General features: G+C 35.9%; 1 protein-coding gene across 5 annotated transcripts in view; it reads right to left on the bottom strand.

Moving 5' to 3' along the window:
* PDLIM5 (PDZ and LIM domain 5) overlaps window positions 1–25,310 on the bottom strand; it is a 237,195-nt gene that overhangs the window by 26,727 nt on the left and 185,158 nt on the right. For all 5 annotated transcript variants that reach the window (XM_037530166.2, XM_037530160.2, XM_037530162.2 and 2 more), the window contains one exon: window positions 7,486–7,660. In XM_037530166.2, the coding sequence (XP_037386063.1) occupies window positions 7,486–7,660 (175 nt within the window). The remainder of the gene's footprint in view (window positions 1–7,485; window positions 7,661–25,310) is intronic.

Here is a 25,310-nt window from a genome sequence, read left to right as displayed (position 1 = left end):
GAGTCTATTTTTATCTTTTGTAGCTAAATGTGTTTCCTGGAGACAGCAAAAGGTTGGGTTTTGTTTCTTAATCCAGGCTGCAACTCTGTGTCTTTTTATTGAAGAGTTTTGTCCATTTACATTTAGAGTTAATATTGATATGTTAGCGTCTGTATTTGCCATTGTATTTGTCTTTCCTTTGATTTTATTTATTTATTCTTTTAATAACTTTTTTTTTGGCCTTCTTTCGTTGTTATTTGTCCCTCTGAGGTTCTGGCTTTAGGACTCCTTGTAGTATTTTTTGGAATGAGGGTTTAGTCGTAATGAAATTCCGGAGTTTCTGTTTGTCTCGGAAGGTCCTTATTCTTTCTTTCATAGAAGGAGGAGAGCTTTGCGGGATAGAGTATTCTTGGTTGGCATCTGTTTTCTTGGAGTCTGTTGACTATGTCCCTCCACTCTCTCCTTGCCCGTAGTGTTTCTTCGGAGAAGTCTGATGTCAGTCTGATTGGTTTTCCTTTGAATGTTATCTGTTTCTTCCCTCTTGTCAGCTTAATTATTTTTTCCTTGTCTTGGATTCTTAGGAGCTTTACTATTACGCGTCTTGCTGTATTTTTCCTTTCATCGTGGAAGTTTGGTGTTCTTGTTTCTTGTGTATCAATTTTCAGCTCCTTCTTCACGTTTGGGAAGTTATCTTCAATTATTTCCTTGAATATTTTCTCTGTTCCTACATCTCTCTCATCTCCTCCTCCTTCCTATAACTCTTATATTTCCTTTCCTCATGGAGTCTCATAGTTCCCGATGTCTTTCTTTGGTCTTTTTCCTTTGTACTTCTCTTTCCTTTTCTGTTTTGGTTCTTTTTATTTCTGTGTCTTCAAGAGTACTTATTCGTTCTTCCATTTCATCTATTCTGCTTCATTGCTTTTCCCAGAGTTCTTTAGTGCCTCCATTAATTCTCTGATCTCCTGCATTTCTTTTACTTCCCTCTTTAGGGACTCAGTTTCATTCTTCTGAGCATTGTTTTCCTTAATGACTTCCATCAGTTTTTTCATCACGGCAATTTTGAATTCTTTTTCTGGAAAGCTCAGAAGTTCTTCCAAGTCACCGTAGTTGCAAGCTGGGGGCTGTTTTTTTTTTTTTTTGTGGTGTGTCTTTTTTCTGAGGTGTTACTACTTTGCTTATAGTTTTTCTTTTCCCTGCTGCCTGTCTTCTAATTTGCCTTATGCGTTGGACACTGTGCCACTGGTACTGACTGGCATCTTTTTGGTGTGTTCTTTTGGGAGTTTCAGAAACTGGCAATCCAAAAGAGTCAAAAACTGTTATGCCAGAAGTCTAGTGAGGTAGTGGTACTTTGAGTATGTTAATAGTCACTGTCACAGAATCTCTCCTCCTTCTGTGTTAGTTACAAATGTGCGTCTTGAAGTCCCACAGACTTCCCTGGAGGTGGGGCAGCTGGATTGCACTCTGGGTTCCAAATCTCTGGATCCTCCTCTGGGCTCCGACTTCCTGCCAGGTGGGACCGGGCTTGTGGGGGCCTTCAGCTCACTTCTGACTTTGCAGGGAGCCTTCTCCCTCTGGCTCCAGGGGGAGCCTTCTGCCAGATTCAAGCAGTCTTTATTGAAGAAAGGTCCCTGTTCTAAAATGGCACTTTGGAGACAGCACACTCTTCTGCACACCTGGTCTGCCCAGGCCGTGGGTGCCTGCTCTCCCTCTGGGCTTGGACTGCTGGCCAGAAGGGGCCTGGCCTGGGCGAACTTCCCAGCTCACCTCTGGCTCCTTTGGGAGCCTTCTGCAGGTTTCAAGCAGTCTTTACTGAAGAAAGGTCCCTATTCTATGGGGTGTTGGTGATTTTTTTCCGGTCGCTAGGTGGCGCCAGAGATCTCTCCTAATGTCCTTGGGGAGCTTTTTTTTTCACCCCATGGGACAGGGGAAGAGTGGGAGTGGTGGGGAAAGCCTCAACAGCTTTGGAGTGCTGTGTCTGCCTTGTGCCCCACCATCGTGGGGAATCCCACACCCCGAATTTTGTGCCCTGGGTCTCAGTTCCAAAGCCATCAGGTCCAGGATGCGGGCTGTAGCCCAGTTCAGTGTCCACAGAAATGGTGCCTTTTGCACCCAGCTCCCGTGTCCGGGCGCCTGGTTTCTGATTACTCAGTGAGGGACATTCACCTCAGTGAGGGCCCCGTGTGTCTCCCCGCAAGCCTAGGTCGCAGGCGCAGGGACCTGGGCATCCGCGATCAGCGTATCCTTTTGAAGCGTGCTGCTTTTCCGCACAAGCTTACCGGCTGGCCTGGGGCTGTGTGTAGGTCTCCAGGAGTCTTTGTTTTTCTCTAATGGTGCCTGGAGCCGTTAGCTCACCTCCAAGGTGAATCCTGCAGGGTTCTTCACAGCTCCAGTTCACGGGGTGTGTTGGCTGAAATAGTTCCTTTCCACTAATGTTCCTGCTTGATGTGTAGTTTGTTCTTGTTGGTTGTTTCAGTTTTTTTTTGTTTTTTCCTCCTTTCTGTTGGTCGGAGAGTGCCGACTTTGTGGGTGGGGGAGGGTAGCAGGGTTCTGAGCTTTCCTCCCTGCTAGTCCTCTTTTATGGCAACTTTCTTCTTGGGTAGTTTGCTGGAGTCGCCCGTTTATCTTCCGTGTCCCAGTTCTCACTGGGACCTGCCGCTTTTTCTCCCTATTAACTTTTTTTTTAATGGGAGATCTTACTTGCATTGTTTTCTCGCCGCCATGTTGATCTGCCCTCTCCTCGAGTTAGGACTTTTTAAAGGATATAGTTCCTATATATTTCTTATATTATTGTAGTGGTACTATGTGCCTCTCAAAATACTTAGGTTATTAATTTATGGTTATTGTGTCAGAGCTTTGACATTTATCAGATGCTAAAATACATGGAAAAAGGAAATGCCTCTTTATCTTTATATACTATGGTGCCAGTATGGCAACTTGCATGAAGTTTCCTATTTAAAAAAAAATTCTTATTGCGATATGATGGACATAAGAGTTTGTCAGCTTAAGGTGTACAATGTGTTGATTTGATACCTTTATATACTGTAATATGATTACCACCTTAGCATTAGCTAAGACTTGCTAAGTTTTCAATGGATATTTGTTGCATGAAAGTGTTGATTTTATAAGTACACTTCTAAATTGTTTTGCTTGCCATTCTTTTCTAATAAAAGAAATTGGTTTGCTGAAGCAAGATAATCCCTAGCTCTCCCCTTTGCTCCAATAGGATTCTGATGTATTTCTACTATAGACTTAACACACTGATATGGCTAATCATTTGTTTGTATTTTTTTAAAGATTTATTTATTTATGCATACAAGAACTGGGGTACAGGCCAGAAGGGTGGGGGGGTGAGAGGATTCACCAGAAGCAGAGTGGGGAACAGAACAGGAGGATTGAGTGAAATACACTGCTGAGGGGAGCAGTGGGTGAGTCAGAAGAGGTCTGCTGTACATGTGGGTCACCTTCTTGGCTGGGGATTGAGCTTATACTGCAGTGGCTGTGAGGAGCTTCATAGTGCTGTGTCTTAACCCCTTGTGCCACCAGGGAGGCCCATTTGTTTGTATTTTTTATGAAAGTCTAACTGCATTAGTTTGCTAGAGTTGCCTAACAAAGTATCACAGATGAGGCAGCTTAAACAACAGGAATTAATTTTTTCACAATTTTGGAGTTTAAGAGTCTAAGATCAAGGTGTCAGTAGGGTTAGTTCCCAGGGTAGTGGACAGTTAGGACTTCAACATATGAATTTTGATGGACCACAAGTCAGTCTATAATAGTAACCCCCTTACGAAAAAGAGTATGTCTTGATATCTGTATCTCTGGTGTCTGGGGGTAAGGAAAGAAAATATGCAATGAGTATTTCTTATAGAAAACCTTTATTTCTACATTAGATGAGAAACTGGAAAAGTGAAACCCAAGCATTTATATGCAGCCCTCTAAGAATGCATGTGGCACAAAATCATTCTGGCAGGGAGGTAGGAATTTTTAATTATGCATCCTATCAACTATTTCCTCCCTTTCTTACTTATATATTGAAACACTTAAGAATAGGACACTGCCACACATCATGTTATGGCAGGTCTGCTCAAACTGTTTCTCTGCCTCCCCCAATTTAATTCAATTTAATGTTACTGTATGTATTTATGTTCATAAGAGCTATGCACTATATATTTCTATATTTTGGGATTTGTATTTGCTTTACACAAAATTATAGCCATACTTCATTTAGAGTTCTATATTTATTTTTTTTCTTCATAATATTAAAAACATTGTCCTAAGTAGTAGTAATATATGAACACAATTTAAAGTCAACAGATCTTGGCTCAAATTCAGGGTCTACCATTCACTATCTCCATGAGTTCAGGCAAATATGCATATTTTCATTGCCTCAATTTTCTGAAGTGGTCAACAAATTTTGAGAAATTATTACTTGATTGCTACATGTAACAGCATTAAAATCTACTGATCACTTGTATTACTTGGAGTTGAATGGAAAATTCACATTTAACATCTTTGTGAAAGAAGTAAGGGATTTTATGGTACTTGAATTACAAGGAAACTAAACTGGCTTTGGCTACATTAACCTTATTTTCTGTTTCCTATTATGCCAGCACTCCAAGAGTTAATCTACTCACAAATATAAAGAGTCAAATAGAGAGACTTCTTTCAAATGAATTGGAAATGTTCACAGCAAACTTAAAACTTCAGTAGAATTCCCTAAAATGCAATTCTTAATATAATTCCTATCCTGAAAAGATATATGGATAAAAGGCAACTAACTAAAGTAATGGTTAAATATTACAACTGGGGAAAACATTTAGAATCTTTTCAACAAAATGGAGACGCATAAATAGAATCTTTTCAAGATTCACATAAATCAAAAAACTTAAACATCATATCCACATAAAGTAATTCATGAAGTTTTACACTAAGTATGTGCTATATAGAGAAAACCAGTTCAGTACTAATATTTAATGACTCAGGTTTCTGAGGTTTTCCAAATAATGATTATGTTTACAAAACCAATAAAATAAAACTCAAAATTTGCCTTAGTTTGCCTTTACCAAAATGTTTGGGAAAATTTGATTTAGAAAATATAAGTGAATCAAAACAAGACAAAATAAATGACAGACTTTGGAAAACTAACAATTGAAATTATAAAACAAATCTTAAACTTCTCAGCATTTGCCAGGTCACAATATTCTGTATTGAAACTATCAAGCCTGCAACTGCAGCTTGTTTAAAACAGGTGTTCAAGAGAATGTCACTTGATCTAATGCCTCCTTGCTTTGGTAAGTGATACTGACACTGAGGCCAGGAACTAGAATTATGCTTTGACTAGCTCTCTGAACTAACCACAATCTATTTAAGCTGCTTTAACATTTGAGCACCGAATGAATGTGCTATGTTAATTACTGTTATACGATCTTGACGTGACTAATCCCTGTTCCTATTAACTTCCTAGTAAATGAAGCTTTAATGTTTAACTGATTACAAGAGCTGGGATAATCCAAAGCAATATAAAATTTAACAGATGAGGGAGCAATAAGTGGTGACCACTCATGTAATTAAAATATATTTATTTTATGTGGCAGGACAATTGCATTAAAATTACCTCCTGGTCTATCATTACATGTGAACCAAGACAGACAGGGGTAGAAAATGTAATTTCTATTTTGACCTTCATATTTTTCTCTATGCTCAAATTTGTCAGAAATGCTGGCAGAGGTGATTTTTTTTAGGATGACACAGAATTCGATAATCAGACAACATAAACCAACACGTGATGTGGTTTGATGTTTTGTTAATTCATCAGTAACTACTTGGTAACAGCACACCAATAACAATTGTAACTCCTTTGTGACTCCAAAACGGGTGTGTTTTTAATTCAGAATATAGTACCCTGAACACAAATCTAAGTAACCAAAATATTGTAAGAAGCAATGTTACAAGTCAGAGCTATTTTTATTTTATTAACAGTAAACTTAAAAATATAACAACTAAATGTAGTTAGTAATTAAAAATGTTTTCTTTATTAGGACAAAGCAGTACTACACTAGAATTTGTAACAGTTTAAATGGTCCTGTTAGGCAGTAGCCTGATAGTAGTACTTTCAGGAAAATGACTAACCAAAATGACATTATTCCGAGTAATGAGTAGTTTTCCCCACAGCCACAACTATTAGCTAATTCTTATTACACAGGTACTCCTTACTCCAAATACAATTTAAGTGAAAAGTAATAGTTTATAAAACACTGTATTATGATTCCACTTCTGTAAGTCAACATCTGTTCTGATGAGTGTGTGTTTTAAAAGTGTAAACCAAAATACCAATAGCAGTTACCTGGGAAGTGAAATTACATAAAAACTCTTATTTCTGCTTTCTGTTTTTCTATATTTTTGAAATGTCACAATGAACACAGAATACCTTTAAAATACAAAAGCTATTTTATTTGAAATCACATACTTTGCGTTGTGTTGACACGTTTATTGTTTAGTAGTGGGTTAAGGAGAAATGGGTTAAGATTATATCTTGTTCTTTACAAGGAACTACTGTGACTCCTTGGGCTCCATTTTAAGTATTAACTAGAAACATTATCCTAAGTAATACTGATATAACTTATGTAACAGGGGAGGGGGAAATGCAAATGCAACTCTTAACCTTATTCAACGTTCGAGAAGGCACTGTTTTAACTATCTCAAAACAACAAAAATAAAAGTGAAGCAGAGGATTGCGCAGTCATTTCAAATGATCATTTGTTACTGCCAATAAGATAATTCACAGTCACCAAGGTTTTGCTGGTGGGATCTCTGCAGTCACAATTCATATAGAAACCTCGTAAGATTTTAAATAAATAAAAAAGCCACTTACTAAGAAATGTTCATATAGTTACTAAGTGCCAGCCATGTGCTCACTTAGGTTCTACGGATCTTTTTTCCTTCTCGAATTTAAGAGATAATGAAAAAAGACTTGGATAAAAAGAATTTTAAAGAAGCAGTTTATGACCTAAACTAAAATTTAAAGCATTTATGAACAGATCAAAGTTATTTTTTTAAGTGCTTACATGTTCAAAAATCTAACCTTTTCTCTGTGGTCAGATTTTTATTTTATGTCACTAGCTATTTTCATCTAAATGAAAATCCTCAGTTTTGCAGTTTATATAATAATTAAGTTGGCATAAATGATCCTTAAGGTTCTTTCAAGACTTAAACTTTTATTTTTCTTGGAAAAAAAAAATCAAGGAATAAAAATGATCTTTATTTTTCCTTAGCTTTAATCAGATTTTGTAACTGACAGCACTGGTATTTTCAGAGGCCAGACTTATTTTTTATTAAAATATATTCTAGCAAATGCATATTTATATTTACCTATTTCAACAGTAACTATTTCACAGAAATAAAGTGAGATTTATTTTCACTAATAAAATTTCAGATCTCTCAGAATACCAAAAAAAAAAACAACATTGGCATTAAGTACTTTTAAGAAAATTTCAAAAGCAAATGACCCACCTGATGACCTGGTTGCAGTGGGCGCACATAGGGGTGCGTTTCCCTGCTGGAATGTGTTCAGCTCTTTGCACTAACGTGTCCTGGTCAGTGGGTTGGGGCTGCCCCACTGCTGAGTGGGCCGGAGCCAATGCTCCAGAAGAAGTTGCACTGTTTGAGATTCTTCCAGTAGAAGGCGCTAGGAGATTGGAACAGAAGAATCAGAATGAGAAAAAGCCACAAAAACTTTTTCTAATCAAATAATATTACATTTTAAAATAATCTATTCACCCACTTACTACCTCACATTTAATGGAGTGACTGTGTTATCAAACACTGAACTGTGATTACAGGGATACACACAACAAAAAATCAAGGATTACAACACAGTGCAAGAGTCATGACAGATGATGTCTCAGGATATTGTAAAAAATTTCAGTCAAGACACTGCTGCTTCCAAAGAGGAGACAAGGCGAAGGTGAATACTGATACCACAATGTTTCTAGTCATTTAACTATCTCTGGTAACCATTATTTATTAATTTCATAAATAACATAGGCACATTAAAAAAAAATTTCAACATGTTAATGATAAGAAAATCAAAAATAAACTTACTTTATTCTCTCTTCCTGTATTTTCTAAATAGACTTCTATCAGCCACCCAATCATATAAGAATTATACCAGGATCTTTCTCTCCTCAGCCTTGATTACATATAGGGCTGATTTTATATCACAAAGTGTTCCTAATTTTGCCACTTCATCACCATTTCTACAGTGATGTCTTGGTTTAGGTTCTCAACTTCTCCCATATGGAATAGTGTCAAAATGTTTTGCCCTTAAATTCATCCTCCCTACAGCCATCAAATGTGAAATTTAACCCCACCACAACTGAGAAAACTATTTTAAGGCTCTCTCTAATCTAAGACAACTGAATGGACTTTGGCCTTCTAAGTACTGCATGAAAGTCCCTCCAGCAGTCTTTCCCTATGGGCTTATCTTTCACCACTCTGCCTTTCACATTTTGTGCTATAGCAATACCAATCTGCCAAACCACTTCTTATGTATTTGTGCTCATGCTGTATTCACTGTTATTTTCCTATCTTCCCTAATATACTTGTAAGCAAATGTCCCCAAGTCCTCCCTGAACTACCTCTCCTTACTGTCCCTTTACATATCCATGATTAAATGTTCCTCTTCCATCATCTCATCATTTTCTATAAGTGACTTTATTGTTGCTTCTACTACATGTATCTGTCTTTTCCTCCCCAATTAGATAATAAGCTCACTGTGGGTAAGAACTATACAGTGGCTGGACTCACTGACTGAATAAATCATTGAAATCAATCCATGAGTAAATGTGAAAACTGCAAGGGAGTGAAACCAACAGAAGGCCTGTTCCTTAGCTACAGGCAATTAGAATGTAATGGAATAGAAAAGACACAGATGAAAAAGGAACATTGTTCAAGAAAAGTATACAAATAATAAAAATTAACTCTGTGTGTGTTGACAGGATCCATATTAAAGGTGTCATTAGAATTGGATAAAATTAATTAGGATAATTGGAAGGCTAAATCTCTCTCATCAGAACATATCCTGTTTACTATGATGTGCAATTAGAGATCCAGAACCCCAGGGTTTCTAAATACTCAGCATATCTCTTATAAACTCTGCTTGGCACTTGAGCAGTGAAATGGGACTTTACATTATCCTAGCAGAGCTACGAAGTTCTGCCACTGCCCATGTTTCACTGAGTCCACTGCACTATAGGAACATGTTTTCATTCTGATGGTATCATATTTTCTCTTAGAGATAGGGAAAAAAGTTACTATAATATATTCACTTTGTGTATTCTCTTCTTTATTACCTTATTTACTCTCACAGTAAACTCTCTCCTCTGTGTCTTTGGTTCTATATGCAGGCCTGATTTCTCTTAGAGCACTAGATATGCATTTTCAGTGCCAAATACCGTTGACAGGATCCATATTAAAGGTGTCATTAGAATTGGATAAATTTAATTAGGATAATTGGAAGGCTAAATCTCTCTCATCAGAACACATCCTGTTTACTATGATGTGCAATTACAGATCCAGAACCCCGGGGTTTCTAAATACCCAGACATTCAAATGAGATTTCAATTTCTTGCACCCATTACTACCAGCTCTTCCTAAGAATACTGTATGTTTGAATTCTCCCACGACTCAGGCTTGGCTCACACCCTCTATGTCCTTGTAGGACAGTCCCCAGACTAACAATTATTTCATGGTAAATGTTTCCAAGGTCTATAACTTTTTCTAATCCAAAACCATCCTTTCTCACTTGAGTCATGGTCTTGAAAGGCTTCATCTTCTGGACTATTATCAGTCTCCATGCTGCTTGTCTCTTCTTTAACCTATTCTGCTAGATTATTTTTGTAAATACTCTGATGATATTTTCTAGTTCTTAGAGCTTCCTGAACTCCCTGCTGCAAACGATATGTAACCCAGTCCCTCCATAAGCTCACTGCAATCTTCTTTACAACCTTGTCTTTTATGCTTGCCCTCATACTTAACCTCATCATCATGCCAGATTATACTCCCTTAGTACTTAACTTGTGCTATCGGTATTTGAAGGTGCTTTTTGCAAATTCTACATAACAGCCCTATGATTTATGTATAATTAGTACCACTGTTTTACTCTCTCTGAAGCTAAGAGAGGTTAAGAAACCTGTCCAATGTCACACAGCAATTAAAGAACAATACTGAATTGAGGCAGTCTGGGTCCAGAGATGAGCTCTTTAACACCATGCTATAGTCTATCCTCACTCTTCCTTGAACATGCCAAGTTAGAACTTGCCTCTATGAGCTTCAGCCAATGAACTGCCCCTTTCCCCACTGCTAGCCATAGTTTTCCTATCTGGAAAGCTCAAAAAAGCTCTACGTTTTTCTCTAGTATTGCCTGATCATCACAGCTAGAAGCTTTTTCTTTCTTTTTTTTTAAAGATTTATGTATTTATTTATACAAGCACTGGGTACAGTCAGAAGCGCGGGAGGGTGACAGAATTCACCAGAGCCAGAGCGGGGAGCAGAGCAGGCAGAAGGACCGAGGTACACTGCTAAGGGGAGCAGCTGGGAATCAAACCAGCGCTGCAGAGGCTGTGGACAGCTTCGCAACCCGGCGCTCAACCGCTGCTCCACCGGGGAGGCCCTAGAAGCTTTCTTTTGCTTCACTCTAAATACCCCTATAACTTATTTATCAAAATTCTTTTTTTTTTTTTTTAATATTGGTTTGGCACTTTTTTTTCCATTTATTTATTTATTTATACAAGCACTGGGTACAGTCAGAAGTGCGGGAGGGTGAGAGAATTCACCACAGACAGAACGGGGAACAGAACAGGCAGACTGCCAAAATATACACTGCTGAGGGGAGCAGCGGGCGCGGCAGGAGTGGTCTGTCATGCCATATGAGACCCTCACCGGCAGCCAGGGATCGAACCGGCGCTGCAGAGGCTGCCGGCAGCGCTCAACTGCTGTGCCACCAGGGGAGGCCCTTTTTTATCAAAATTCTAAAGTCTTTCCTTCTTCAATCAATGATAAACTTTTTAAAAAATGGGAACAATCTCTATACTTCTTTCTATCCACTGTAGGAAAACTGTTTTATGAATAGAAGGCAAAAAATAAAGAAATAAACGTTAATATTTGTTCAAGTAAATGAAAAGGGAAAATTCTAAATCACTCTCATTTTACCTTTTTGAAGTCTACCATAGATACATTTTCAAAAGTAGATTAGGCTCAGGATTTCAAATAATGGGAAGGTTACCAATGAAAAAATATGAAAATCAGACCTCAAAGAGAGTCAAATGCTTTCATCTACATATGCCTTTATTTTATCACATTATCTATACCTAAACCCTAAAGTACTGAGTCACAGACATTTTCAGTAATAGAGAGCATACAATAATTCTCCATCAGGCATTGTAAAATGGGACATAATCCATCTGGCCCATGCCTCAAGGAGAAGGTACACAGGAAACTAACAGCATAAGAACCATTCTTAAACATGAAACATGTGACTATGTCTTAATCACATTTAAAATGGCTCTAAGCTCACTACTATTCCTTCTTTGGGATGAATAGCCTTGTTCTGCGTAACTGCCCCATTTTAACCACCTTGCAAAAGGCAGAAATCTTCACACTTCTGTTCTGTTTCTGTAATGTTAGCATCGCTCCTGCACACAAAGCTATACAAGCTGTATTCATTAGAAAGCCCTAAATATTTCCAAGACACAGTTACTTCCTGAATGAATAAAGTGATGTTTCATTTCTTTAGGTTGAGTTTTTCATTATGCTAGTATAGGAATGGGTCATGTTGGAGTCATCAAGTACCAACCCCTGGCCTCCTCTTCATTTGGTTTATTAGAGAGAGGGACGTATAAGAAGGTGAGGCCTTGGGAGAGGAGAATGACCATAATTCTGCCCTAATATTTTTATAATTCTATAGAGAACTGTACTATCATACAGAGAAAAACAGTCTTTCATGGGCAGTACAGTGAGTAAAATACTTCAAATTTGTTCCATCATAAAAATCACATTTAATTTGAAAAATATATACATCTCTTTAGCAATAGCAGTTTAAAGATGACAATCTACTTTGCAATAAAAAGGTTTTTAAAAGTCTAATCAGCTATTAAATAGGAGCACTGAATTATCCCCATTTAATAATCAAGGCCTGTAAGTCACAAACAATTTAAGTGACTTATTCAAACTGAATAATAAAAGAGTCTATCAAGTGTCACAATGAGAGTACTAAGTTGAAACTTAGTTTTTGACTCAATTTTTCTTTTTAGTCTTAATCTTGTGCAATTTTCATTAAATCTGACTTCTTTTATGATTCATCTCTACACCACCGGGTGAGCATTTGAAAATTATATTTTTCTTTTTCTATGATACATTTCAGCACCACAAAATTCATCTGGAAATTTAGTTACTTTTCAAACTAATGGTATTGGTGACAGTATCTTTTATTAAATTTAAATTGGATATTTGAGTCTTCTAAAGGTTTAGAATGACATACATTCATACTTATTGGATGCTTTGGTTTTATAGCACTATGATAGTAATCTGAGAGTATGAAGATTATCATTAAACATAATGCATAAGTAATAAATATATTATAGGGAAAACCAAGCAGCACATTAGAATACCTTCTGAATATATAATACATAAAGTGGCCAAGTTAATCATGGAAAAGATATCCAACCCACAAAGAGTTACCAGTTTGTAAAATATTTGTCAGTGATAGATATCTGAGAATTCCTACGGGCAATACTTTTTTAAAAAGCAAACTGGTACCTGGTTTACTAAACATGGAATTTAATTTGCTACCAGAAAAAGCCTCTCTTATGGAGATAAGGAATTTTTAGAAATTGAACCACATATTCATTTAGTTGGATACCTATCTTTGTTACTGGGGGAAACTTAGTTAAAAATCATTTGGAAAGAAAAAGTGGAAACTCTTTACTCTGGGAAGATCTTTATTGCATTGTTCCCCAAGCAGATGATATAGGTTTGTGTTATTTAGCAAATGAGTCAACACAAGCTTTAAGCAACCGTAACCTTAGATTTAGTTTTCTTTTCTAATCATTATAAGGCTTTAACCAAGTGATTATCAAATTTATCAAAGTAACCTGAGCACAAAGGGACCACATGAGTATATTACTGGAGATTTGTGTAATACTACGATATATGGGCCTCCCCTGGTGGCACAGCAGTTGAGCGCTGGGCTGCAAAGCTGCCGGCAGCCTCTGCAGCGCCGGTTCGATCCCTGGCTGCCGGTGAGGGTCTCATATGGCATGACAGACCTCTCCTGCCGTGCCCGCTGCTCCCCTCAGCAGTGTATTTCGTCAGTCTGCCTGTTCTGTTCCCCGCTCTGGCTCTGGTGAAGTCTCTCACTCTCCCGCGCTTCTGACTGTACCCAGTGCTTATATGAATAAATAAATAAATCTTTTTTAAAAAAAAGTCATTAAAAAATACTACGATATACTATTACATATGTAATACATAAAGAAATAGAAATTAGATAATTATTTATTGTGTTCTTCAAAAATAGCTGAGCCCACTAGAAGACATTTGTTCACAAAAATAATTTCCAAAGAGAAAACATAGGTTAAAACCAATATATGTGTGAATACAATGTATGAATTCTCTGAAAACAGATGTTTTCTAACTGTATTAAGAAAAAGGTAGGTAGGTTATTAGATATTTTTGCCGTCAGCTCTAAATGAATTCTTATTTGTTTTCAAAAAAGTAGTGACGATTATAATGTATGTATTAAAATACCTGGCCAGACTGTACTTAAACAGGCATAAAATCTGTAAGTTAACTTATTTGGTTCAAATCAAATTATTCAACTGCCAATAAAATATCCTTATTGCTGGTATATATTAAGTGTAAAAAATTCCACAGTATATTAAAACTAATTTGGAAACTTAACATCATCAGTCAGAGCTGGGGATGATATCCCAAAAAACAAACTTAGGTCTCCACAGATATTTGTTAGTGCCCTCTAAGGTAGAGATTGTTCTTACTAGATGTGCTTTTGAGCTGCTGAACATATCATTCAGTGGGAAAGCAAGTGTAGCATTAGAGAATGAACTACTCACAATATGAGAAACACATAATCTGATGTCTTACCACTACCTCTGTATAACATCTTCTAAATTACTATCATCTCTTGCTTAACTTAATACAGTGATGATCTATAGGTCTTGCTTTTTCCCTTGCCAACAACAGAGGCTAGTAAAAAATTAGATCATGCTAATCCCTCTGCTCAGAAACCTTCAATTGCTCCCTTTTAACTCAGAACTAAAACCAAAGGTTCTATAGATTAAGACTCCTGCTCTCAAGTGATCTGCCAGTCTTTTTTTCCATTGCATATGAGACACACTGGTTTTCTTAATATTCCTATAAATATATAGTATGCTTTTGATTTAGGGTCATTGTACTTTTTGTTCCCTCTGCCTGTGAATCTTCTTTTCAGCTATTTGCTGCTCAATGGCTATTCCAAGATGTAGGTTTCTCTGAACATCCTACAAAAAAAAGGCAACCCTTCCCAAACAAAGCATCTCCCATAATTTTTCACTGGTTTATCTTTTTCTCCATAATGTCCATACCCATTTAACATATTTTATATTCTTCATATTGCTTTTTATTATCTCTTACCATATCTTGAAGTCAAGGACACTGTCTACTACATCCATTGCTATGTCTCTAGAACCTGGGACAGTCTGTAAACACTTGTTCAGATTATTTATAACAGATTATTTATAACTTATAAATACTTGCTCAGATTATTTATAACTGTAGCACTAAATCTATTGTCTTTCTACCAAAAAGAATCAGATTCCTTTTGGGAACTGCTAATACTAGATTTGGTACAAAAAAACAAACAAGGAAAGTCTAGAATCCCTTGTCCAATCAGAAAGCAAGGGAGTTATCAAACACTACTAGACTTGTATCAAATGAACCTGAGAAAACAGATGGGACAGTTTGAGCATTAATAACAAATTACAAAGTATGTTTAAATCCATGAGTTCACAGTAATTCTAGAAATTTAAAACCACATTGAACCTTTACAGGATGCTAAAGAACCAACTTACTATTTTAAAAATGAGTAAAATTTAATGAAGAATCAACTTTTAAAAAAAGATTTATTTATTTATGCATGAAAGAACTGGGGTGCACATCAGAGGTGCAGGGGTTTGAGAGGATTCACCACATATAGGTTGGGGAGCAGAACAGGCAGATCTACTGAAATACACTGCTGAGGGAAGCAGTGGGTGAGACAGGAGAGGTCTGCTGTGCCATGTGGGTTAGCTCCCAGGCCGGGGATGGAACTCATACTGCAGTGGCTGCAGAAAGAGTCACAGTACTGACACTTAACCCCTTCTGCCACCAGGGAGGCCCCCAAAAGAATCAAGTTTTAATAATTTATCACCTTACAAGTGATCATGTTTCATCTGTAGCACATATCTATTTTGAAAGCAAATTCATCTCTACTATTTCATCCAAAATATTTTAGTATGGTTTCTAAAAGCTTACTCTTTAAAAAAAAACAAAAAACAAAACCAAAACCAAACAAAACATAACCATTGTACCATTATCACACCTAAAGTAAAACAAAAATTTCTTTAACACTGTCAAGTAAACAATTTTCTTCTGATTACTCATATAAGTTTTCTATTGTTGCTGTGACACATTACTAAAAACTAATTGGCTTAGAAACAACACAAGTTATTATTTTATAATTTTCCTATGTAGATATCAAGGTTTTGGCAGAGCTGTTTCTTTCTGAAGATTCTAGGGAAAATCCACTCTCTTGCTTTTTCAAGTTTCTAGAAGCTGCCCAAATTCCATTTCATGTCGCCTTATGCTATTGTCAACTCCAGAAACACCAGGTTCCTTTCCACATTGCATCATCTCTCTCCTTCCCTCTTCTACCCCTATTTTATTTTTAAAATTAATTTATTTTTAATTGCGGTAATATTGGGGAACTCCCATCGGATAGTGTACCTACCACCAACTCAACCATATTCCAATACCACAGATCACTGGTCTTCCTTTTCTCTTCGTTCTAACACTTCCTCCCCACTCCCCAAGCTTGTTCTTCAGTTCCGTAGTCAGCTATCAAGGGTTTTATAGCTTGTCTTTGTCTATTAATTTAGGCATTTTACAGTCTACATATTAGTGACACCATACAGTATTACTTTCTCCTTCTGACTTATTTCACCTAGCATTATCCTTTCAAGCTCTATCCATGTTACTGCAAATAGCATGAGTTTATCTTTTTGATCACAGTAGTATTCCACTGTGCAAATATACCATATATTCTTGATCCACTCATCTGTTCTGGGACACATAAGTTGTTTCCATAGTTTAGCTACAGTATGTCCCTGTATATCCATTTATCAGGTATTTGTTATGTACCTACTGTGTGCTAAATTCTTTTCCTGTTACTGCCTTGATCCATGAAAATATGAAGGCAGGTCTCTTTAAATCTAGTAGTAGTAACTTGGGAGTCAATTTAGAAAGCAGGACTAGTGATAATTGAGGCGGATGATTACTTTCTGCTATTTTGATACCTTTAATGATCCTGCTAGGATAAATTTAGAAATAGTGTATGAAAGCATTACTTTTCTTAATTTATCTTGGTGCCAGATAACTCAGATTATCACTTTTAAGGCCTTCATGTGTTCTGTAAAAAATTAGGTTCCTACAAAGATGTCACTTTCTTTCCTTAAACCTGATTGCCCATACCTTTAGCCATTATAATTTACAGTTGCAAAATTCTTGAAATAAAACATGATTTAAGACTAAATTCTTCATATTTTGAGAAAAATTTAAAAGGATTTATATAAACTGCTTCAGAAAAAAAGATAATCATGGATCTAACACTCTTGCTAGGAGCAAACAGGCTGGAAGCATTAGAATTTTTAATTTATTTTGTTGTATAAATTCTGCATTTGTGTAAATATTTCAACTACTACTACACTTGAATTAAAATAAAATAGTGGCGAGAGTTATGGCAGCAAATCTAGGGATAACCATAAAATGTTATTTTCTCTTTTTTCGTTGTGATTTTTGTTCCTAGTCAGAGATAAGGCTGAGATTAAGGCTCTCTACTCCTCTCCCTTACCCCCAAGAAAAAGACCAATGTTTACAGCCCAAGAAAGAAATCAAATGAATGGCTTTATGGTGTGAAAAACAACTGGTTCAACTGTAGGGATGTTCCTGTTACAAACACTGAGGTTAATGCTGAACTCATATAAATAACTGGGCCACATGAAAGTGACAGGCTGGCACCCTGGGGGATATAAGAACTGTATTCAACATCTCAGTGGATGTGTTCACAAAGGTATGGTAAAAATTTTACACATACTAAATTGGGTAGCAATATGGCAACACTTGCTTATGATTGTGTACAGCAAGTACTTCCTCCCACCCCCTTCCAATGATCTCAAACAGATGGTGGCAAGAAGCATCAAATCTGTGTATTCCGTCTGTCAGGCTCTTTATGTTGAAAGCAAAAAACAATAGTCTACTCTTCATAATCCAGGCGTGAAATCATATCCAGTGGAAACAGATAAGTTTAAATTTAAGCCAAGATCTAAAATCAGAGGAAAGTACTTTCTACTAAGGTTTGTGCAAATTTTATTAAATGGAATCAACGATTATTTTTTATACAATGATTAAAAGCAAAAAATTGACAGATTAAACTATTATCATTTCTCTAAGCAGTGGAGAATGCTGGTATGTAGGCCATAAAGCACTGGAACAGGTGCACTCAAGGCTAAGTATCAAATATTTCTGCAACTTCAGGAGGTTAGCTTCTTCCATTAGCAACCCGCCTTTCAACTCTAAGAAGCTAGATTAAGCTGGATCTAGAGTGTCTTAATTAAAGGGCATGTGGAGACTTCTTTTTTAATTTGTTATACTGCTTATCGCCAAAATCTGGTCACACAGACTTGCCTTTCTCCCCACTAATGGACCTTACTAAAAAATTTCCATTTGGTAAGAGTTAGGAGTTAAAGAAACCCAGCCTGAACCTTGAAGATAAAGTTATAAAATCTAAGAATATCTAGTTTTGACACTGTTGAATTAAAAATAAATTATCAGATTATATATAGGATATTCTAAATAATCTCATATCACTGTTCCAATTGTGAGGACTCAATCAATGTATTTCATGTTAAGAAGAGGAAGAAGATAAAGAAAAAAGATAAAGAAACAAAAAAGAAAAAACTCAGATAAAATGTTTTTTTAAAAAAGATTTATTTATTTATGCACAGAAGAGACAGGAGAGGCCTGCTGTGCCATGGGGTTTGCTCCCTGACTGGGGATTGACCCTGTGCAATAGTGACTGGCGATAACTTCAGAGTGCTGAGACTTAACCCCTTGTGCCACCAGGGAGGCCCCAAAATATGTTTTAAAACAAAAACCAACCTCAGGTACAATTCATATTTCAAGAATACTATGGAAGATCATTGGTAAATCATATAGACCCTGTAAACTATGAATTTATTTAAAGTATTATATTTGTAGAGTTTTCTTCATAAGATATATTTATACTGACAGTATATCCAGAGTTCTGGCATATCTTATTTCCAAAGAAATACAAATGAGGTTGACTTTCACTATTTCCCACAAAATTTCATCTCTTTCTCACTTAGAGAAAGTAACCTACTCTCAAAAATAAAGGAGAAATGTATGTTAGGTTTGAATTGTTCATTTAAATAGAATTCATCTAACGTAGTTTAAAAAAACAAAATGAAGTAGAAAAGGAAAGTTTGAATTGTTCATATAAATAGAATTCATCTAATGTAGTTTAAAAAAAATAAAATGAGGCAGAAAAGGAAAATTTAAGATGTAAACAATATTCTCTAATGAAGACTACAAGTTACTGGAAGATTTAAAAATTGGGTATTCCTTATACTTTTACAGCTACTACTAGTTCTGCAGAAAATCTCTCTCAATTAAAGTCATTAGATCTTCAAATAAAATATTTGTCATAATCCACAGTTATATTTGCATTTTATATCTTTTAAAAGAAAAAATAAACCACTGATCAGCTATTTAATGCTGTAGGAAACAGTGTATCTAGCATGAACTAATGTTAAGCTATACCTGGGGTCTTAATTCGACCTCCTCTAGCTGTGTAGCCTCAGAAATATTCTGGGTCTTAGTTTCCTCATCTATTATCTGCAATAACAATACCTCAAAGTGTGAGAAGGTTAAATGAGCAATGTAAGTTTACTTAGAGTTTACTTAGAGTTCTTTGAATGTGTAAAATGTTTCATAAATGTGAATTATTATACATTCTGGCATAAGATCTTACCCAGTTAACATGGAGAAGTATCCAAAAGCAAACATGGTATATATACACACAAGGGAATACTACTCAGTTGTTAAAAAAAAAGGATGAAATCTTGCTATTTGTGACAACATAGATAAATCTTAAGGAGATGAGGCTTAATACACTGTCAAAGAGAACAAATACAATATAATTTCATTCATTTGTGGAATATAAAGAAAAAAAAGTAAATGAACAAATAAACAAACTTAGATTCTGACAACAGAATAGTGTTCACCAGAGGGAAGGCTGGGGAGGGAATAGGTAGAGGGAGGCCAAATGGTTGATGATAGATATCACTGGACACTTGGTATGAAAACTTACTCCTGGTTATAATGCAATGTTATGTCAATAAAAGGAAACAAAAATAAAGTATCCATTCATTCCACAACTACCTAGAGAAAACACACAATGTTTTAGATCTGGGAACTCCTAAAGTATGAAAAGAGAAACCCAATGATAAGACACCTTCCCTCAAAGAGTTTATCTTCTTTTCAGTGTTGGTCATAAGCAAAGAGGTCATCAGAGCGCCTTAAGATTGGTGCTGTCAAGGGTGCTCATATACCTCATCTACTGTACAGAATTATTAGATATTTTTTTCTCTTTGCTATGGTTTAGAACTGGTTAGTTGGCAATTTTTTCTGTAAATGGACAGAGAGAAGATTTTAGGCTTTGTATGACATATGGTTTATATTGCAACTACTCAACACTGCCGAGCCATCGAGAACATGGAAACAGATGAGCATAGCTATATTACAATAAAACTTTATTTACAAAAACAGGTGGTGTGGGCAGATGTGAACAAGGGCCACAGTTTGCCAAGCCCTAGTTTAAATCATATGTATTAATTAATGTATATCTGAATATATATTTGGTCTTAAACCTTTAATAAGAAAAAAAAAAAAAAACACCAAGCTCATAAACACTGTGTGTTTGGCATATCACTGGATGAAGGGTTGGGAACACATGTAATAAGACTAGCAAATGGGATATACATAAACAAGATAAACAAGGTCACAGAACAACAACAAAAAAAAGTGGCTTCTGGCACAGTTAAATCTTGGTTTCCTCATCACTCAGTAGCATGTTGAGTATACCACAGCGGATAAGGAACAGACATCCACACACCGGGTGTTGTGGGGTCCCCTCTGAGACATAGACCTCCAGCAGCACATGATGCATCATCCTCAGATATTTCTTTCTTTCTTTTTTTTAAAAAAGATTTATTTATTTATTTATACAAGCACTGGGTACAGTCAGAAGCATGGGAGGGCGAGAGAATTCACCAGAGCCAGAGCGGGGAGCAGAGCAGGCAGAAGGACCGAGGTATACTGCTGAGGGGAGCAGTGGGTGGCAGGAGAGGTCTGTGCGCCATGCGGGACCCTCCTCCGGTGGCCGGGGAGCAGCCGGGGAGCAAACCGGCGCTGCAGAGGCTGTGGGCAGCTTTGCAACCCAGCGTTCAACCGCTGCGCCACGGGGGAGGCCCCCTCAGATATTTCTCAACACACTCATACTCCTGAATCAGCCCTTAGGGGACCTCAAACAGATGCAAGGTATTAGCCACCTCCAGAGGCACCGCCCACTCCCTCTTGAGTATCATACACGCCAAGAAGTTGGGACTGAACTCCATAGGACTGCTGTGAACCTCAGTGGCGTGGAGGTACCGGAGGAAGTCCTCCTACATGTGAATTCAACAGGCTGGCAGATGTAATAATTATTATTTATGTAAAGCATATGAGTAAGTCCTGGTATCTTTCTTTATAAAAAGTCTATTTATTTGAATCTCAGCATGAAAGGAAATGGGAAAAAGAAGCTCTTTCACAACTGTGCATTTCATCAACACTGGGAAGTTTTAAACATGGAAATAAATCCCAATAAAAGAACATTTTGAAGAAAAGAAGGCAGCTAATAGTTATTACTTTCATTTTTTTTTCCTCTCTGAATCCTATCATGATTCTAAACAAAAAAAAAAAATCTGTTATATAAATAGAGCATATTTACATGCTTCACACCATGGTTTTAACAATGGACAGCTCTGGTCAGGCCTTTATGAACAGACCACTGTTGAGTTTAATGATGTCAAAATGCAGAGGAACAGATGGCAATAAAACATTATTAGAAAAGCTGAAACATATGCAACTGGTAGCAGTTTACATACTCATATAAAAATTTAAAAATGGAACCAATAAATCTATACATCCTAGCTAAGCAAATCTAGTTATCTCAATTTATTACTGTAACATAAAGCCTCAAATGAAATTTGTGATGGTTGTAGAAACAGTAATTTCCTTTCTCACTCCTATCTCTTTCAGACTTCAAATAAAAGACAGATTTTTATACATCCACTTGTAACTATAATGCACATCATTCAGTCTTTGATCTAATGAGATCTCACTTGAGTCTTCCTTGGCAAAAAATAAATACATCAGATTTCTCCAAAACTCTGTCCATAATAAATAAATAAGCTTTTCCTTACTGTTAAAATGTAGCACACACCAGAAGCAGGCTATGATAAAGGGCCATGTTAACTAGAATCATAGCTAAATTTTAAAAATGGAGTTTAGATGCAAGGAATCAATACTTAGATCTTAGTAGCTGCCAGGTATTCTCCTTATGCAAGGTAAGAATCCTTTCTCCACTATCCCTAGGATATTTAGTACTCCATAAATATATTTACTGCTGTTGTGATATAGGAAAATGTATAATTTAGTCAAAATAACTGGGTTTAAATTATTACAAGACTGTGGAATTCTTTGACTTCTCTCAGACACTACCTCTGCTAAAATGATGTAATTTTCAAATCTTAATGCATTGTCTTATATACTCTGAAGAAAAAGATACTATTAAAAATTAAAAGTATTGCAGAACATAATATATACCAGTAACTGCAACACAAATTTTTAAGAACCAGCCAAACTCTAAGTACATAAATAACACAATTACTATTACTACTCAGTTATACCTACCGTTTCACTGTAAAGGAGGATTTTTCTTCCCTTCAAGGCTTTTTATATTAATAATTTTCAATTGCCCAAATGGTAATGGTGAGAATCACCAAGATGAATTTAACACACTAAAGTCAATAATTCAATACGAAAAGTAAGTTTGTGTCTTTTCCCCTTTTAGATTTGAACAAAAGCAATTTACCACATTCCAAAAAGCTCATCCAATGATTCCAACTTTTCTGTTTATAAATGACTTACACTATGTTTCTTCAAAACACAAAATAATTTGTTTTACAGAAGAATCATCAATTTTTACAAATCTGATTGTCAATTAAGAGCTGTACTTTTACTACATGTTTTAAACTAACTCATAAAGAAAAAGACAGCTCACTAGTAAAAACCTTATATTACATGTCTGTACACATATATACAGATTATATATAATCTGAAACATATGAATGAAATGGTGTGTTCAGTACAATGCAAAGAAATTGATAACTGTTCAAGAGTATCAGAAGATTATCTAGTATTATATGACAAAATACTACCAATGTACTGAGTATGTCACCACAATAACAACTAAATGCCATTACTTTCCTCAATACAATGTCTGCTTCCTTGGTCACATTTAATAAAAGTAAACCAAAGAAATTCCATAACATCTGGCCAAAATCTGTGGCTACAAAAATAAGCAGGGTGTTGTGTACACATACAATTAAGGAAAGGCTGGAGTGGCATTATTGTAATGGAATATAGTAACTGCTAATGAAAAACAGCAAAGGGAAAAATATCAGCAAAAACACAAACTACTGTGAAAGAAAACCTAACAAAGTTTTTTTATTTTCCTAGGTTCTATGAAATAAAGATATATTGTTTTCTACAGAATTGAGTATTAGCCAATATTATATAGCTTTATGATTTTCTTAATAAGGAATTGTAAGCTATTTGTTAAATATCATTACGGATGCTTTCAAAATCAGCAAGCAAGAAAAAAAATCCCCATAATTAAAAAAAGAAATTAAAGCTTATTTATGTGGACTTCAAGCTTTCTGAACTGCATGTAAGTAATGAAATGACTCAAGAATTTTTTGCCTAAGAAAAAGCCCTTTTCCATCTTAAAATGTTTAAATCTATCACAACATGAATCGTGTGCTTCCTGCAAAGCAATGCAATGAGGATGATGACAAAGCTATTAATCGCACTTTAACTAGAAAACACTGAAAAAATCAAAATTTAGAAAATACTGATTTAGGGATAATAAATGTACTTGCCAGGAACCATTTTGTTAAAAAATAAACTTTAATTTATTTCTCATATATAACACAAGATGCAATTCACTCAGATTTATGTTTTGTAATTACACATTAAATAAAACACCTAAACCTACTCAACAAATTTTGTGTGCCTTAGTTTGACTTAGTCAGAACAAAGTAAAGTTCTCCATGCCAAATACAACCATCTACTTAGCTGTGTTTTAACAAAGGATACATAAATACTTTATGGGGAACCAAGCTCCTTGGGAACCCAGTCAGATTAACATGTTTAAGCACAATATATTCTCTTCTCCTAGGAATTCCTCCATCACAACTACCAGTACCCACAGTAATATTCATTATCACATTCTCTATACTGGATTGCCTCCACAACCTCTTACACAGTTTCTAGGACTCCAATGTTAATTATTATAATGAAGTCAATGCTCTTTTAATAATGCAAATTTCCTGTCACTTACCAAGTACAAATCTATTAATAGCTTTCTTTCTGGATCAGTCCTCACTCTCTTACTTTCAAAGTCCTTTCAGAACAAGTCCCTATTAATTGGTCCAGTTTACTTTCTGATCAGTAAATCCTGAACATACCAAACTACACCCCTTTCTTGCAAGAAATCAAGTTCTCTGAGCAGTTTTGCATTCTTATGCTTTTGCATGTTGTTCCTCTCCAACTTGGCCTCTTCCTAAACATACTCAAGGAAGCTTACTGAATTTACTTTAGGTACAAACATTAACACTTTATTCCTGCATGAATGTGACTGTAATATAAACAAATACATATTCCACCTCAAGTAATTACTTTGTCTCCTTTCCATTTCCAGTATCCAAATTCTTCACACCTAACCTGAGCCTCACAATCTCATCTTACTCTTCCTTGCACCTTTGTTATTCCTATTTCTATTATTTTCTAACTCTTTTCATCCAATTTGTACACAGTGACAAAAAAAATGAATAGTTCTACTAATTTCTCTGTGCTCCACTGCTATGCTGCTTATATGCCAAAAAATCCCACATATTTTTAAAAATTTTGTACCTAGGATAACCAATCTATTACTAATTTAACTGCTGGAAATATATAATACAATGTAGTTATAAGACTGCTTAGGTTCACAACTTTGAAGTCTTATGGGAGTTTAATGACAAAGGATAATGGAGTCTCCTTAAGTAATACATGTAGTTTTTAATGGCAGGCTTTGGTAAATGGTCTACCTTTGTTCAATGCCTGTGGTGGGAATTTTATTGCTGGTAGGGGAAAGAAAATATCCTGGCAAATAAACCATGTTAACCCTCAAATCACAGAGAGATATCCAAAATAAAACAAAGTGAACTATCCACCTTACTGTCTTACTCAGTAACCTTTATAGAAGGCCCAAAAACTATAGCAGGTATTGTATAGATGCTGTTATAAAAAGGATTAATAAGACCTGGCCCCTGTCCTTATGGGGATCTAAAAATAGTGTAAACAATTAAAATGAACATGATGAATTCTATAATAAGTAGTCACCAAAAATTTGTAGGAACATAGAAAGAGAATAGGTGTTATTTGAAGGACTCAGGAAAGGCTCACAAAGATGAAATCTGGTCTTAAAGACAATGAAAAACTGCCAGGGGGAGAAGGGTGGAAAAGGATTTCCAATAAAAGGAGAGCTTGTACAAAGCACAGAGGTATATACCCAAGAGATGGCATGAACTCATAAGCTTTAGTGTGTCTTCTTTATAAGGAACAATATTCCAATATAAGGGTGAATA

This window comes from Talpa occidentalis, unplaced genomic scaffold (genome assembly GCF_014898055.3).
Source record: "Talpa occidentalis isolate TD23 unplaced genomic scaffold, MPIMG_talOcc4v2.1 talOcc4.6, whole genome shotgun sequence".
Classification (NCBI taxonomy): domain Eukaryota; kingdom Metazoa; phylum Chordata; class Mammalia; order Eulipotyphla; family Talpidae; genus Talpa; species Talpa occidentalis.
Note: the sequence above shows the minus strand (reverse complement) of the source record. Positions and strands in the feature narration are given on the sequence as shown.